The sequence below is a fragment of the Sphaeramia orbicularis genome, chromosome 19 (assembly GCF_902148855.1).
Source record: "Sphaeramia orbicularis chromosome 19, fSphaOr1.1, whole genome shotgun sequence".
NCBI classification, from domain to species: domain Eukaryota; kingdom Metazoa; phylum Chordata; class Actinopteri; order Kurtiformes; family Apogonidae; genus Sphaeramia; species Sphaeramia orbicularis.
In genome coordinates this window covers 36,982,935-36,998,104 of record NC_043975.1, presented here as the reverse complement: position 1 = coordinate 36,998,104, position 15,170 = coordinate 36,982,935, and the positions used below count along the sequence as shown (strand labels likewise).

The window sequence follows — 15,170 nt, the reverse complement described above, 5'->3', positions numbered from 1 at the left end:
AGTAGCATTTCATCAGATCTACGCCGCAGTCTGTGACCTCTTCATATATTAGGGATATGTGCAAGTAGTCCATCATATGAAAAAACGAATATGTTGAATTTTGTTGTTGTTGCAGATACACATCTAGATTAAAATAAGTGTATAAGAATCATGTAAGTTTTGTAACTGAAAATATATCTGTCTATACTGCTGTGATTTAAAGTATTTTTAATCAGCAATTCAAGTTTGTGTGAGGCGTATATTGTCAGACGGTCCCCTGTGTGTCTGTTAAATCATGGCTGCCGTCCCGGTGATTTGACATAGCATGAGGAATAGCTTTCGATGTGTTTTCCTAAATATTTAATGGCTACAACCATAACTTTAACAAGTAGTTTGACGCAGCTTGTTGAAAATATGGGGTGACTGTGTTTTATAGTGGCAGTGATTTAAAAAAAGCTAAAATTTTGTTTTATTAAGTCAGAAGTGTTCACATGCTATAATGTACAATTCAGCATCCACCAACGGACCTGTGCGGTCGGAGGAAAGTTCTAGCAGCGGATCGAACCTCTTGGTCCGCCGCAGCCTTAAACCTGTCATGGGGCATGAGATGGACGGTTCTTTGAGCTTGTTAAGTTTAGCGAGTGAAGATGACGAAGACGAAGTCCAGTTTGACAGTAAGCAGCTTTTCCTTCTGCTTAATATCGATGTCAAACGGTGTGTGTTACTGGCTAATTACATATTGCTCTGCTTTGTGTGACCCGTGTTTTCTGGCAGTATGACAACATAATAAAGTGTTTGCTATTTAGTTAAATATTCACTATCCGACTTCCTATAAACTGTCAGGGCTGTTACTAAAGTATTATTGGCCACATGAATAACAACGTGACCGAAGCCCTGCCCTCCCCCTCCTCAGCTGTGTCTGTTCGTGTTTTTAGCCTGTTACTTTTAATACACCCCCAAGCCTGCTCTTATCATTAGCATGTCACCCCATATCATAGACTGTAATGGGCTAAATAAGAACTGCACAGGTAAAATGTAGGGGAAGTGAATAGAGATGATGTATTAGGTATGGTAAACAGCAAAACATGAGGTTTCAGTCGTAAATCAAAAATGTAAGTCTTAAAAGAGTTAAAATAATTTTCTTTACAGTTATAGTTTACAGCAGACATTTTTATGTGTAGACAAAAACATAGCACAATTTTAAGACCAGAACAATGTCTATTTTTCGATATCTTGAAACCACAAGATATATTTCCAGTAAGATGGGCTTTGAGCCAAGTGTGGGGTGCATTTTCCTCCAGATATCCACACACTGGACAGCTAAAGTGTAACCTGAAGCACATTTTGGTGATTTTTGAAAATGCCAATGAGCCCTGGTTTCAGCCAGTAATTTTTGTGCTAATAAGTTATATGTTGATTTTTTAACAGTTGTATGTGTCAATCTGGTGTAGCCTACTCTGAACTTATGATAAAATGATTACTTTAACAAGCCACCCACTTAAATGCACATCCAAACTTTAATTGTCCCTACATCTACATCCAAATGTTTCTTTATAAATATGCACAGTCTTTAAAAATACCATCAGAGAAAGGTTTGTATTTGTCAGCTTGTGTGAGAGCAAGTTGCTAATGTTAGTTGCAGATTTGTAGATGCTTAACAGCTTTTGTGAAATTACAGTACATTGCAAGCCAACTTCAGATCTTTTTCTTCTTTTTTCTATAATGTGAAGGTGGTTGCATACTTGGCATTAGAACCATTTTCACTCTTTGCCTTAGTTTTCTCTTCAGACCAGTTCAGCGTCCACATCTCTGCAGATGTCACACCAATCTGTCTGTCAATCTCTCATTCTGTCCTCCCACCACTCATGAACAAGACCCTGAGATACTTTGAACTCCTTTATTTCAATTCCCAGCCACTGGCTGCTCCTTCAAGTCCCTGCCCTGGTTGTCAGTCCCCTGCTGAGCTGTTAGCCCCTGCTGGTTTCTTCACATAGTAATTTGATAAATCACTTTTGATGTTGTATTCCTTGACCACTTCAAAACTTCTCTGACATATCAGACATACTGCCTGTGAACCAACTCTTGTGATGAACACAATTCTGCTTGACAGTTATGGAGTCTTTTCCTTTTAGGGTATAATAGGCTGGATTGAGATGGTTCTAGCCCTCAAGTCATATTTTGCTCATTTGTGGTTTGAGTTTGAAACCAATCATTATGTACAACTCATTCTGGTGTCCTGTCTTTTGAAAATGTATTGAAAGCCCTAGGGATCAACTTACATCATAGACACAACCCCTAGATAACTTGAAAGATTATTTCATTTTGATACACTTAGTCCTCCAGATGAAAACAATTCAGTATACAGTGGACAGGTTGATCTTGAAATTTCCATGCATCTGCAGTGTGATTAAAGAAGAAGACGAAGAAAAGTCACAAGTGTCAGTGATTATACTGCCCATCTTGACACTCCTCTGTTCTACTTAGTCACGTGTTTATGAGTACTGTAGGTGGAGGGAGCTGCTGTATGCTGGACCCTGCAGATAAGCATCCCTGCTGTGCACGCCCCCTTATGTACAAACAAGATGAACTAACTTTTTGCCTTGGAGGTGAACAGGATAATCATTTTCACCAGTGGGTGCTCGGTATCGCACTAATAGACTTTTTATATTGGAAAATGGACATAGGAGAAAAAAACATTGTTGAAATGATCGCAAAAGTTATTGAAGAAGGTAAGATGTTTCTAACTCCATAGAGGGGGAAAAAAAGGAATCAAATAGTCTTTGATTTTAATTGTGTTGAACATGTAATATTTAAGCTGTTTTTGGTACTGCGTCCTCCACTTTGAGTATTTCTGCTGAAGTTTGGTTGTTAAAATAATACAAGAATAAAACAGTAAAAAAAAAAAGGTATCATGTCTTAAATGTTCTGTTTTTCAACTTTCCCAGCTTCTGACACAGATAGTAACCATGAGGTGCTGTTGGCCGGTAAACGTTACCCATCCATCCAAGAGTTTGCCTCAGCGATCCCCAACCACCTTCTTTTGGGGTCTCTACTGGAGCACCTGTGCTTTGTGTATGAGAGGAACCCAGCACGATCACGTATGCTTTTTAAAGGTACAGACATGCTTTTAATTGAATTTCATAGGTGTACTGTGAATATTTACATTATCAGCTCAGCTGTAAATGAAGGTTCTTTTTCTTTCCAATAGTCATTGGGCAGCGTTTAGCTGGCATGAACCTCCTTTCACCTTTGGCAATAAGTGATGAGTTCAGCACCGTCAGACTCCAGCACAACCGGGCCTTCACTGAACTGCTTCAAGCTGCCAGTTCTTCCCTGTATCCGCAGGTAACAGGACTGTCATGTGAGCTTCTGTAGTAGTGAGGATTAGAGCTGCACAATGTATCGTTTGAGCATCGTCATCGCAATGTAGGCATCCGCAATAGTCACATTGCAGGTCCTGCAATGTAGGACGCAAATGAACTGAACGTGTTGTCATCTAACTTCAAGGGTACCTGACACACACTGCAAACAGCGATCCGCCAATTGCAATCATTCTTAATCAGTTTGCCGAAACAGACCACCCCCCTTCACATGGAGTGAGTCGCTGGTAACAACATTGAAAAATGAACAATGAACAAGAGTAAATCACCAAAAACGAAGACTTAGTGCCAAAAAGAAAAGCAACATCAGTTATCTGGAATTATTTCAGCTACAAGAAGGATGATATTGAAACATGTATTCTATGTTGATAGTGCCTTGCAATTGTTGCCACAACAAGAAGTAACACAGCTAATTTTTTTGACCATTTACGTCAACAAAGCGATTTCATATCACAATATACATCGCAGCGTAAAAAAAAATCGCAATGTCAGTTTTTTCCAGTATCGTGCAGCCCTAGTGAAGATGATGTGACTAAAGCTGCAGTTGCACTGTTTTTTTAACAATTAAATCTTGTTCTGCTGTCAGTGCTTCTTGACATTTTATCACTGTTACTACAGTATGTTTATCTTTCTGATTTTCCAGGGTCTTGGTGCCACCACACATAATCCTCCTGTAAGGTAAATTCTAACTTTAACTCTAATTTTAACTTGTTTTCATGTCCAGTTTCTTTCTAATAATCTTAAAGTACTGTGTCAGATATACCATTTTTATTCCTTCAACAGACCTAAAGAGGGACTTTTTCAAGCACAGACGTCGAGGTATCTTAGCGAGTTTGAAGAAATCTGTAGACTTGGAAAAGGATCATATGGGAATGTTTTTAAGGTATTTCATCTGATTCCTCTCTGTTTTACCCTTTGTAAGAAGTAAACCTTCTTAATAGATGAGACTTAATTTGTTCATGATATTTTGCAGGTAATAAATAAACTAGATGGACAGTGTTATGCTGTGAAGAAAATCCTCATCAAGAAAGTTTCCAAGGATGACTGTATGAAGGTGGGGCATCAATTATTTTTATTAAACCAAAGTCTGTCCATATAATAGACGGCTATTGTAAAAACTAAAATTAGTTTGATTGTTGCTGCAGGTCCTCAGGGAAGTGAAGGTCTTGTCGAGCCTGCAGCATGTAAATGTGGTTGGTTATCACACGGCATGGATGGAGCATGTTCAGCCTGCAGCATGTAAGTTATCAGTTGCATTTCCAAAAAAATAAATAATGTAGGTATGAATGAAGTTACTGTTAACACAAGGGCCATGAAGTATGATTAAGTGCCTTTCATGAAGCAAGTATATGGTACAGTATAATGTATGATATTGGCTATATCAGGATGTGAGATTTTAGTCATACTTGCCCAAATTAACACAACTCTGTGTCCTTTAACATTATACTATGGATTATGTCTTTGTTATAGATCCTGAGTCTGTCCTGCCAGCTCTGGAATCTCCTGGCAGGTAAAACTAGAATAGAAGAAATAGTTTCTGTTCTGTAGCTCTAGTAGTTTCCATCTACATTCCTCCAAGTGGTTGCTTTTGACTGTTCTCTGAGTTCTGACAGATGTTGGAAAAACAGTATTTTCCTACCATGCACCATGATCGTGGAATAATCTTCAAAAAAATTGTAAAACTACATACATTCATTTCTGTTAATGATTTTAAAAGTATCATGGAGAATGCAGTGAAGGAGACATGTCACTGTTTTTCTTTATGCCATTATGGTTGAATAACTGTTATTGTGTTTTATTGTTCACTGTACATCATGAATGTGTTTTGTATTGTTTGGACTTTGTATGGCTGCTACCTTGGCCAGGTCTCCCTTGCAAAGGAGATTTGTAATCTCAGTGGGACTCCCTGGTTAAGTAAAGGTAAAATATAGAAAAATATAGAATATAAAGAAAAAGAAAATTAGAAATAAACATGACACCGTGTTACACTGGCTGATAAAAATAAATTAAATTAATGTAAATATAATGTAATGTAATCTAATTTAAAGTACTTTTAAAAAATAGAAATCACCTATTTAATATAAATATGTTTCCAACTGCTAATAACCATTTAAATGGGTGATGTTTAGCTTGAAATAAAAGGTTGACAATAAAAAAAAAAAAAATTAGTAGAAATGCAAGAAAGATCATTCTATTTGGAAACACATTAAGGGAAATAGTGTAGTTATTTTTGGCAGTTACTCACTTCTCACTTCTGAATTCTGTAGAATTTTAGATATATTTTAGTTTAATTTGCTTAAATGTTTACTTAAATCCACCTTTATGAATTTATGTGATCTGAATTGTAACAAATGTAATTTTTTACTTTGTGCAATTTAATTACTTTATTCCCAGTATATTCTTATTTTAAACTTCTCAAAGTTGAATAGAAAATTCAGTTTGACATCCATTCCCTCTGTTGACATGTGAGTTTTAGAATCAGGACCAAGTATTTTTCAGCAGCTAGATTTCAATTTGATTTTAATATTTTTGATCTGTTTTGAGATTAATAAAATAGAGTATCATTAAAGGGGAATCTCAAACTACATACATTTAGAGAATGTATTTTTCAGAGCAAAATGTCAGTGAAATAAATTAAGTGGTATTTCAATTTCAGTAGTTAATAGTAGTTAAAATATCCTGGATCCTGACAAATACCTGAGGTTTACAATCCTAAGAGAAGTAATAACCTACATATATATTTATTTGCATTTTAGTGCAACACATACAAACATATAGTTCATCTCTTGACAAAAAGTAAACAAAACTCATCTTTTATAGGTATGCTGTTGTCTAGGTTATATATATCCACTCATTCTGAGTCTTAATTTTACATGTAATATATAGAAATTATTTGCACACACACTCCTCATTTGTGCCATTAGTCTGGATGAAGATTGTTCCCTTTCTTAATTTGTCATATGTAGATATGATAGTAATTTGCTTCTGTCCTTTTTGCAGTTCTGATAAGAGTCCTGATAGCAGTGACACCAGCTCCTCTATAGTTTTCCAAAGCCTCAGTCAGGAACAGACAGATGTTGCTTCAAGTGCCAAAGTTGTTGTGGAAGAGACTGAGCCTGTCCGAGCCTTAGTTTCAACTCGTGAGATGGGCCAGGTGGTGTGTCCTAAAACAATGCGCCGCCTCCCAGAGAACTATGTGCCTTGTGTTTTTCTGGGCCAGCGGGCTCCTGTAAAGAACTCCAAATGTCCCGCTATGGGCTGGGACAGTTCAGTACTAATAGAGGAGGAGTCCAACAAGAGTAACATGGAGCTGAACCACACCTCCTACAATGACAAGGAGTGTCAGCAGTGGGCTGATAAATGTACAGCAAAACCCATTAAAGAGGTAAGAGGTCATATATAGGCTTTAGTGAATGCCTCACAAAGTTACTCTTACACTCTTGAAGAAAAACATACATTTGAAGTTGTGGTTCTGCTGTGTCTGCAGGTACAGTTCCACCTGATGCTCTACATCCAGATGCAGCTGTGTGAACGTTCACTCAAGGACTGGATCTGTGAGAGGAACACCCAGCCAAAGGACCACCTAGCCTTAAAATGTAATAGTTTAACATTTGTTACTCTCCTTTATTTCCATACCAGAAAGCACTCTAAGAACACAAACAGTATAACAGCACACCAGATTATTTATATCTTATCAACAGTTTCTTGTTATGTATTTAATGACTATTTGTAAAAAGAACTAAATTTGCTACAGATTATATTTTTAGTTCTGGAAAACAATGATTGAAAGATACCTCAATTAACATTTGAAAGATTTTTGTGTGTAATAATGTACAATATGGTTATTTTTAGGAAATCATCTACTCTAAACTCATTTTTGTCTTTTCCTTTTTCTGGCATTAAATCTTGATGCTATTCATCTGTTTGATAAATTTGAATCAAATCAGATGAATTTTGACCAAAATATGTATTTAAGTTTGCCCCATATCAGCAAAGGGGAATTTTTCCTGACCTTGACCTTTAACCTAGACTGGCCAAAGTTTAATTATTTTTAGTCACTGACATGAGAAAGTCACATTTAAAAAACAGATGTTAGAGGTAAGGCAAGGCGAGGCAAATTTATTTGTATAGCACAGTTCATACACAGGGCAATTCACAGTGCTTTACAAAAATGGAAAAGACACAAGTTAAAAACACACAATTACAATTAAAACATAATCGATAAAACAGAAATAATAATAAATTAAAGTAAAGTAAAAGAGAAGAGTGCAGATAGAACACTTTCCATTGCCCTAAGGTCAGAGGTCAGATAGAACCCTTTCAGTTGTTCTATGCACAGTTGAACAGAGCCGTTTTCAGCCTGGACTTAAACATTGTCAGCGTAGAGGCCTGTCTCACGTCATCAGGAAGACTGTTCCAGAGTTTAGCTGCATAGAACTGAAACACAGCTTCACTGTGTTTAGTCCTGACTCTGGGCACCAGCGTAAGACCAAGTCCGTGTGGTTCTCAGGGTCTGAAATGGTTCATATGGGACCAACATGTCAGAGATGTACTTTGGTGCTAGACCATGGAGAGACTTATAGACCAGCAGAGCTGTTTTAAAGTCTATTCTCTGAGTGACAGGAAGCCAGTGCAGAGACCTGAGCACAGGACTAATTTAGTTGTACTTTCTTCTGGTCAGCACCCAAGCAGCAGCGTTCTGGATGTTCTGCAGCTGTCTGACAGCTCGTTTAGAGAGACCAGTGAGAAGGCTGTTACAGTAGTCTAACCTGCTAGAGATAAATGCATGGATAAGTCTCTCTAAGTCTGGTTTAGACAGTAAACCTTTGATTCTGGCAATGTTTTTGAGGTGGTTAAAGGCTGATGATGTAATTGATTTAATGTGGCTGTTAAAGTTTAGGTCTGAGTCCATTATTACCCCTAAATTTCTAACCAGATTTTTAGCTTTAAAGTAAGGGATTCAAGATGACTGCTGACACTTTCTCATGGTTTTTGTGGGCCAAAGACAGTGATTTCAGTCTTGTCTGAGTTTAGTTGGAGAAAGTTGTTTAGACTGACAGCTAACAGACAAAGAAATGCTGGTTAAAAAATAACCTCTTTTTCAGAGCTAATAAGTTGTTAGCAACTGTCAGTGTAATGTCAGCAGTTTTAATCCACACTCTTTGTGTTTTTTGGAACTGATATATTTTGCTTGTGTATTTCCAGGTCCATATGGATGTGTTGATAGTGAACATACACTCAGCCTGCTGAGGAAGATACTTGAAGGAGTAGAGTACATTCACTCCAGAGGAATCATGCACAGAGACCTAAAGGTGATTAGTGTTATTTTGATATATAAAGTATATTTGAAATATTTGACGTATTTCTATAATAACACAGTTTAATATACTACATGGATGTCAACTAGGAGTAACACTGATACGATCCCTTGCATCATGTGACACAAAGGATATGTTTTATATGATGTCCCAGTAGTTAAAGATAAATTCATACATACTCCCTGGCAGGATTTTTCTCAACTCTTCTCTTTTTTCTCGGACATTGTGTAGATATATAACACGCTTGCAAATGTCCTGAAGTCGTCTTGGCTGCTGAGTGATTTTCAGTAGCTGATCTCTCTGCTTGGAGAAACATGGCAGGGTCAAGGTTGAGGGCAGTTGGCCATTTTGGTTGTAGACAGTGAGCGGTGAAGTCAGGCCCAGAAGTTTGCTCAGCAGGGAGCTCTCCTTCACCTTAGCGCTGTTGTTCAGTAACATGAAAAGACAGTTCTCTCCGGCTTCGCTCAGCTTATTGACATTGGCTCCATAACTCAACAACAAGTCAACCAGCTCACTGTTTCCCATGATACATGCCTCATGTAAAGGTGTCATGCCAGCCGTGTTCATGATGTTGGGGTCGGCTCCGTGCTCCAGAAGCTCAGTAATGCAGCTAATACCATCTTCTAGGGGTTGAGTGGACTTTATAGCCAAACCTACTCCAGCCAAGTGTAGAGGAGTGTTTCCAGACTGCTCCACCTGCTGTAGATAATTCAAATGACTTTAAGGATCATAATGTAGGTATCGAGCTTAAAGCACATATGTCTGCAACATTATGAGCACTGAAAAGATACAATGCATTGTAGTGCTTGATGTTAGATACAAATGAACCGTATATGTCACTGTGTTTATCTGTGGCTGCCTCAATCCACAAATTAGGTATTTTTTTGGAATGATAATCATTTTATGCTTTAAAAATATTTGAGATTTCTTTTAGGAATAATCAGATATACTTTTTTCGAGGTCAGTACCAATACAGATTATTCAAAATCAAACTCTCACAAAGACTCACAAACTGTAGTTGCCTTAAAGGGGGCTATGGGTTTTCCCATATAACTCAAGAGATTACAAATACTAAATTGTAAATAATTAAAGTCTTATATCAGTATTGGTAGACTCTTAGTGTGTGCCTATGACTGAGAACAACCCATGTAATTTATTGGGTGTACTAAAAAATAATATCAGACCGAATGAACAATCACAGCTAATAATCAGTCTGTCCTTAATTTCTTTCTCATTTTCTGCTCACACATTTACCAAAAATCAGCCACCTTATAAAAAGGAGAGTAGTAGAACTCACCATGTTGATATCTGCTCCGTGCTTGATCAAGTTAATGATAATGTCCTTATGGAGCGTCCCTGAGGCGGAATGCAGGGGCACCATTCCCATCCTGTCCACAGCGTTAACATTGGCACCATAGCTGGTCAGAATTCGGACAGCTGACAGAGCTGCAGACCATGCTGATAGATGAAGAGCGGTCTGATGAGTCGCTCCCTTCACCTATAAGTCATGAGAAACACACCAAGGCAAAATACTTCATGAGGAATTTCAAATATGTATTTTAACATTCTTTACTTTGCCAGTTACAGAGACGATTTCTGTTCACAACAGCATTATTACTTTCATTTTAGTGAAAAGTGCTAATGTTTGGATATACACTAAGCTTGGTGAATTTCAAGTTAGGAGCTTAAATTTCTGCAATAGAGGGTGGACATTGTTTGCAAAATGATAAGCAATGACCTCAGCATTGATGTTGACACCGTGCTCGCAGAGAAGCCGCAGACAAGCCTCTGCTTGGCTATGTGCAGTCATGCAAACAATATGGAACTTGGTGCACTCAGTATGACGACAAACCATCATTCTAGGCCAGCTGTCGACCACCAAGTGTAGCGTTGTTCTGCCGAGGTTGTCCCTGTGACACGGGTCAAGACAGTGAAGCTTTTTATTAAATACAGACCAAACTGCCTTGTTATTTAGTAGAAGTTTGTAGAATAAAAAAAAAAAACATTTAATGTCACACTGCAGTATTAATAGCTGTAGTATTTGTTGGTTTTGTGTTCTTTTGTGCATTTGTTTGTCTCCAGACCTTATTTCAGGGTCTGCTCCTGCTAACAGCAGACTCTTCATGCTCTTCACTCTTCTGTAAGTGGCTGCGAGATGAAGGGGATACATACTAATGCCCTAAAGCAAGACAAGACCAGACAAACTAGACTGTTACAACAAAACTCTTAGGCACTCCGTTTCCATGTTTTTATCACATGAAATCATCACATGAAAGTACAGGGTGGGGAAGCAAAATTTACAATATTTTGAGGCAGGGATTGAAAGACAGTGTATGACCAATTAGTTTATTGAAAATCATGAGAATTTCTTTGCCACAAGAAAATGTACATAATAGAAAATGTTTTTATATGTGTCCTCCTTCTTTCTCAATAACTGCCTTCACACGCTTCCTGAAACTTGCGCAAGTGTTCCTCAAATATTCGAGTGACAACTTCTCCCATTCTTCTTTAATAGTATCTTCCAGACTTTCTTGTAATAGTTTTGCTCATAGTCATTCTCTTCTTTACATTATAAACAGTCTTTATGGACACTCCAACTATTTTTGCAATCTCCTTTGGTGTGACGAGTGCATTCAGCAAATCACACACGCTTTGACGTTTGCTTTCCTGATTACTCATATGGGCAAAAGTTTCTGAAAAGGTATGGATAATAGTGTTAGGTATGATTACGACATCAATATATGTTTGGTTTCAAAACAACTGACGTAGTGCCTGCTGAGAATAAACAACTAAATGTTCATTGTAAATTTTGCTTCCCCACCCTGTAGAAAAACTTTTCTAAAGCTTATTGTGGTTATTAGTGTCTGTTAATGTTATTTAATATTGAAATGTTTTTTCTAGTCTAATTTTTCTAGTAAATGTGACCATGTTTTATGTAAGTTCTACCTGTTATACTTTTCACAGCTCATTTGAAGAAATGTTTGCATTGAGTGGATTTACAGTACCTTCAAGAAAATTTTTCGTTTTGAAATGCTATGTATTTCGATGAAGTAGTTACTACCATACGTCTTTGACAACTCTTCGATACGTCCAACATCTTCATCCATTATTGCAGCATAGAAATCGTTGTTGTGATCTGTGGTAATATTCCCGTTCGTTGTGATGTTTTCCATTTCTGCACTTCAACATGACCAGGCATCCCAGATCCAGTGCGCACTGTGCTTATTCTCTCAGGTGTGTGGTTGGTAAAAGCTGGTTCTTCTGGTTTGTGTGCAGAGACACACATGTCTTGCACAGATGACAGTCAATTCTGGAGGAATCTCAGAGATGGGAGGAAAAGAATTCATATTTACACTTCAGCTACTTCTGTTTTCTGCTTGGTGTTTTCTTTCAGTCTGTTTTCATCCTGAGTGCTGTATGTCTGAATTTGATGCACAGCCTTCCTGTTTTAACTGATAACTTCTCGTTGTGAGTGGGGCCAATTATGGGAAGTGGTGACGCCCTTTTTAAAAAGTCGTAGTGCTCCGTTAGTATTTTATTCTAACAAAATGGGGTTGTTTTTCAGTTTTGCTTTTCATTTTAGATCAGATGCAAAGGTAGTTTTAGTTTTTATCTGTATTGTTATGTATTATAACTAGAAATTCACGAGTTTGCGTTAAGATATATTTAGTTTTAGTCTTAGGTTTTCAGGTTTTGAAGAAAACCTTGATTAATATGAATCAGAAGTAGGATGAATGATTCAAGACATCAAACATGATGTACAAAATCACTGCTCATTAAAAATCACATAGTATTTAAAGTCATTTAATTCTTGTTTGCTAAAGTTGTGTTAGTTTATATTTAGTTTTCTCTTTTACTGTTGTTTTTTATTTTCTCAATTATATTTTTCACTGCTAGTTTTACTTTTGTTTTTTTACTATAATAACTCTGATGTAACCCTGTGTTAGTCTTAAAAGCAAAAATTTAACATAACCAAATTCCAGTACAAAATTTATTGAAACTTACTTTATTTGCCCTCCAAAAGAACAATTTAATAATTGTTTTATATTTTTTTCCCAATTAACTGGAGGGATTATATATAATAAGCACTTTTTTTGTATTCTACTGTTGAGTATTTCCAGAGATTTTTAACCAATCAGATTTGGGCAGGAAAATGGCTTAAACCCATACATTGGCAAATAGAAACAAAGAGAGGCAGCTGCACCAGTATTTAATCTATCAAATATTGCATAAAAAACAACACTGAATATCGAATCCGGAAAAGATCTTGCCGTGATCGTAGTTGATTCTTGATGTAGGGTGTAATGATGAAAAGACATATCCCTGAGGCCTTTTATTTCTACATCAAAGATGCTTGAATACTGTATAAATGTTTTGGCATTGCATGCAAACAGACCTTTTAGATCAGTGGTGTATGGAAAATTTGTCATTTCAATTCCCTTATTTTCTACAGCCAAGGAATATTTTCCTGCATGGTCATGAAAGTGATGTGAGGATTGGGGACTTTGGTTTGGCCTGCAGGGATCTAATAGCGGACAGCCATAAAAGCAGCCCCTCTCCCGACAGTGGTAAGACCTCACCTCTCAGCTTGTGATATTTCTACAACAGCAGCAGGTCTTGTACTCACAAGTAGATGGCGCTATTTACTTGTAAGTCACCTTTCTGATATGTTCTGTAGGTTCCTCACATACAACAGGTGTGGGTACATTTGTGTATGCTGCACCAGAGCAGTTGAAGGGCTCCCACTATGACTCAAAGGTAAGTACAGAACAACACTTTATCATTTATTTTGCTCTGCATTGCTAATCTGTTACATTTATGACTGCAATGAATGTATATCCAAACTTTGTGTATTGTTACTTCTTTCTCAGTCAGATATGTACAGCATTGGAGTGCTGGCTTTTGAGTTGTTCCAGCCCTTTGGGACAGAAATGGAGCGGGTCCGGACCCTTGGCGACCTGAGAGAGGGGAAATTCCCGGAGTCATTCTGCCATAGATGGCCAGCCCTAGCCGAACACATCACAAAGCTGACAAGTAAAGATCCCTGTGTTCGTCCCACTGCTAGCCAGCTTCTGCAGAGTGAACTCTTTTGCAGTAAAGACATGGTAAGAATGGATTCTTAGTATATGTAAAATGTCTCCATGAACCATTGTTTTTTGTGAATGTTATTTTTTCCAGATTTCCTAGATTATTCTTAGGATTGTGACTGTTTCTTTTTACTTTGGTTGTACCAGTATTTATGTCATTATAAAGTAATTCAGGTTGCACCAAACTCAGTAACAAGAAAAGAATCAAAGTAAAAGTGAAAATTTCTGTTTGCTATATTTACTTTGTTTTTGTACATGATGTTTTGTGACTACTGGGAAGCCTTTTTGCTCTTATATTGTGTGTGTTTGTTTGTTTGTTTGTTTGTTTGTTTGTTTGTTTGTTTTACTAACCTTACAAGTTCTTTTATCCAATGTAAAGCACTTTTATAACTCAGGTTATGAAATGTGCAATATAAAAACAATTGAACTTATTTAGTAATGTTAAGGCAACAATTTTAACAAGATTTTTCTTAACAGGTGATCCATGGTTTGCAGAAACGAGTTGAAGAGCAGGAGGAAGAAATTATGGAACTAAGAAGACAGATCAGTCAGCTTCAGAGCTCACAAGTTACAGTTCACTTTTCTGAGTCTGATGACACTTGAGCCTTAAAGATGTTAACTCTCAAAGACTGTCAAAAATGTATTTATACAACCACGATATGGCTCTTTGTGTGTATGTGTGCGTGTGTGTGTGTGTGTAAGCATGTAAGTATCTGACTGTGTCTTGTACACCTGGATGAAGTTGCTGTTATTTATCTTCATTCAGTTGTTCAATAAAATTTTATTCTAATGATATTCCTACATGGCAGTGTCATAATACATCATTTAAAATTCACTTTGAAATTGTCACATTTGCACTTTAATTTTCTGCAGCATTAACTTGATATCTTCAAGTGAAGATGCCTAATTGTGAGCAGATAGTGCATGTATATAACCAGCAATGATTATGATTTAGATGTTTAAACTGGTTTCATGTGTTCTGTGCAGAATACCTTGTTAATGGGAACTTCTGAAGCTGGAAATACCAAGGGGAGGGTGCTGCAGTGTCCACTTTGTTTGAATGTTCAGACCAGGAGCTTTTTTTTAAGTGATCAATTATTTTTGTTAACTGTTGATTTAAAGCATACTTTATTTGGATGAACTAAGATGAACAAAATGTATACAATTTGACTTCTTATTTAACTCTGTTACTCTTATTGAATGCAGTAAGAGGAAATACAAAGTATGAGGAGCCAAAATGTATTTATGACACTATATCAAAAACTGAGACCACCTCTCAGTATTATTTCACATTGTCTCACACAAAATCATAGTCAGCAGCCCCACATTTGGTTTGGTGGGACTAGTGGGCATCCAGTAAGTTGATTGAAGACGGGCATTTGAGCTCAGTTCATATTTCAACGCTG

General features: G+C 37.1%; 2 protein-coding genes across 3 annotated transcripts; one reads left to right on the top strand and one right to left on the bottom strand.

The window, feature by feature from the left end:
• The first annotated feature begins 274 nt into the window (after positions 1-274).
• eif2ak1 (eukaryotic translation initiation factor 2-alpha kinase 1) lies at positions 275-14,567 on the top strand. Of its 2 annotated transcripts, none has more exons than XM_030122315.1 (15): positions 275-653; positions 2,925-3,092; positions 3,188-3,324; positions 4,003-4,037; positions 4,143-4,242; positions 4,333-4,413; positions 4,505-4,598; positions 4,830-4,869; positions 6,360-6,744; positions 6,847-6,955; positions 8,565-8,671; positions 13,131-13,245; positions 13,356-13,435; positions 13,549-13,782; positions 14,242-14,567. In XM_030122315.1, exons 1-15 carry the CDS (start codon positions 479-481, stop codon positions 14,365-14,367), a joined length of 1,986 nt encoding a protein of 661 aa, XP_029978175.1. In that variant the 5' UTR covers positions 275-478; the 3' UTR covers positions 14,368-14,567. The 2 variants fall into 2 exon arrangements, with proteins under 2 accessions (XP_029978175.1, XP_029978174.1); XM_030122314.1 differs by lacking the exon at positions 275-653 and adding an exon at positions 2,566-2,708.
• On the bottom strand, positions 8,665-12,212 carry LOC115410601 (ankyrin repeat domain-containing protein 61). Its single transcript, XM_030122316.1, is given in 5 exon segments — positions 8,665-9,376; positions 9,975-10,175; positions 10,416-10,587; positions 10,762-10,856; positions 11,683-12,212. Coding segments are annotated over 5 exon segments (1,254 nt in total). The 5' UTR covers positions 11,851-12,212; the 3' UTR covers positions 8,665-8,758.
• Positions 14,568-15,170: the final 603 nt, after the last annotated feature.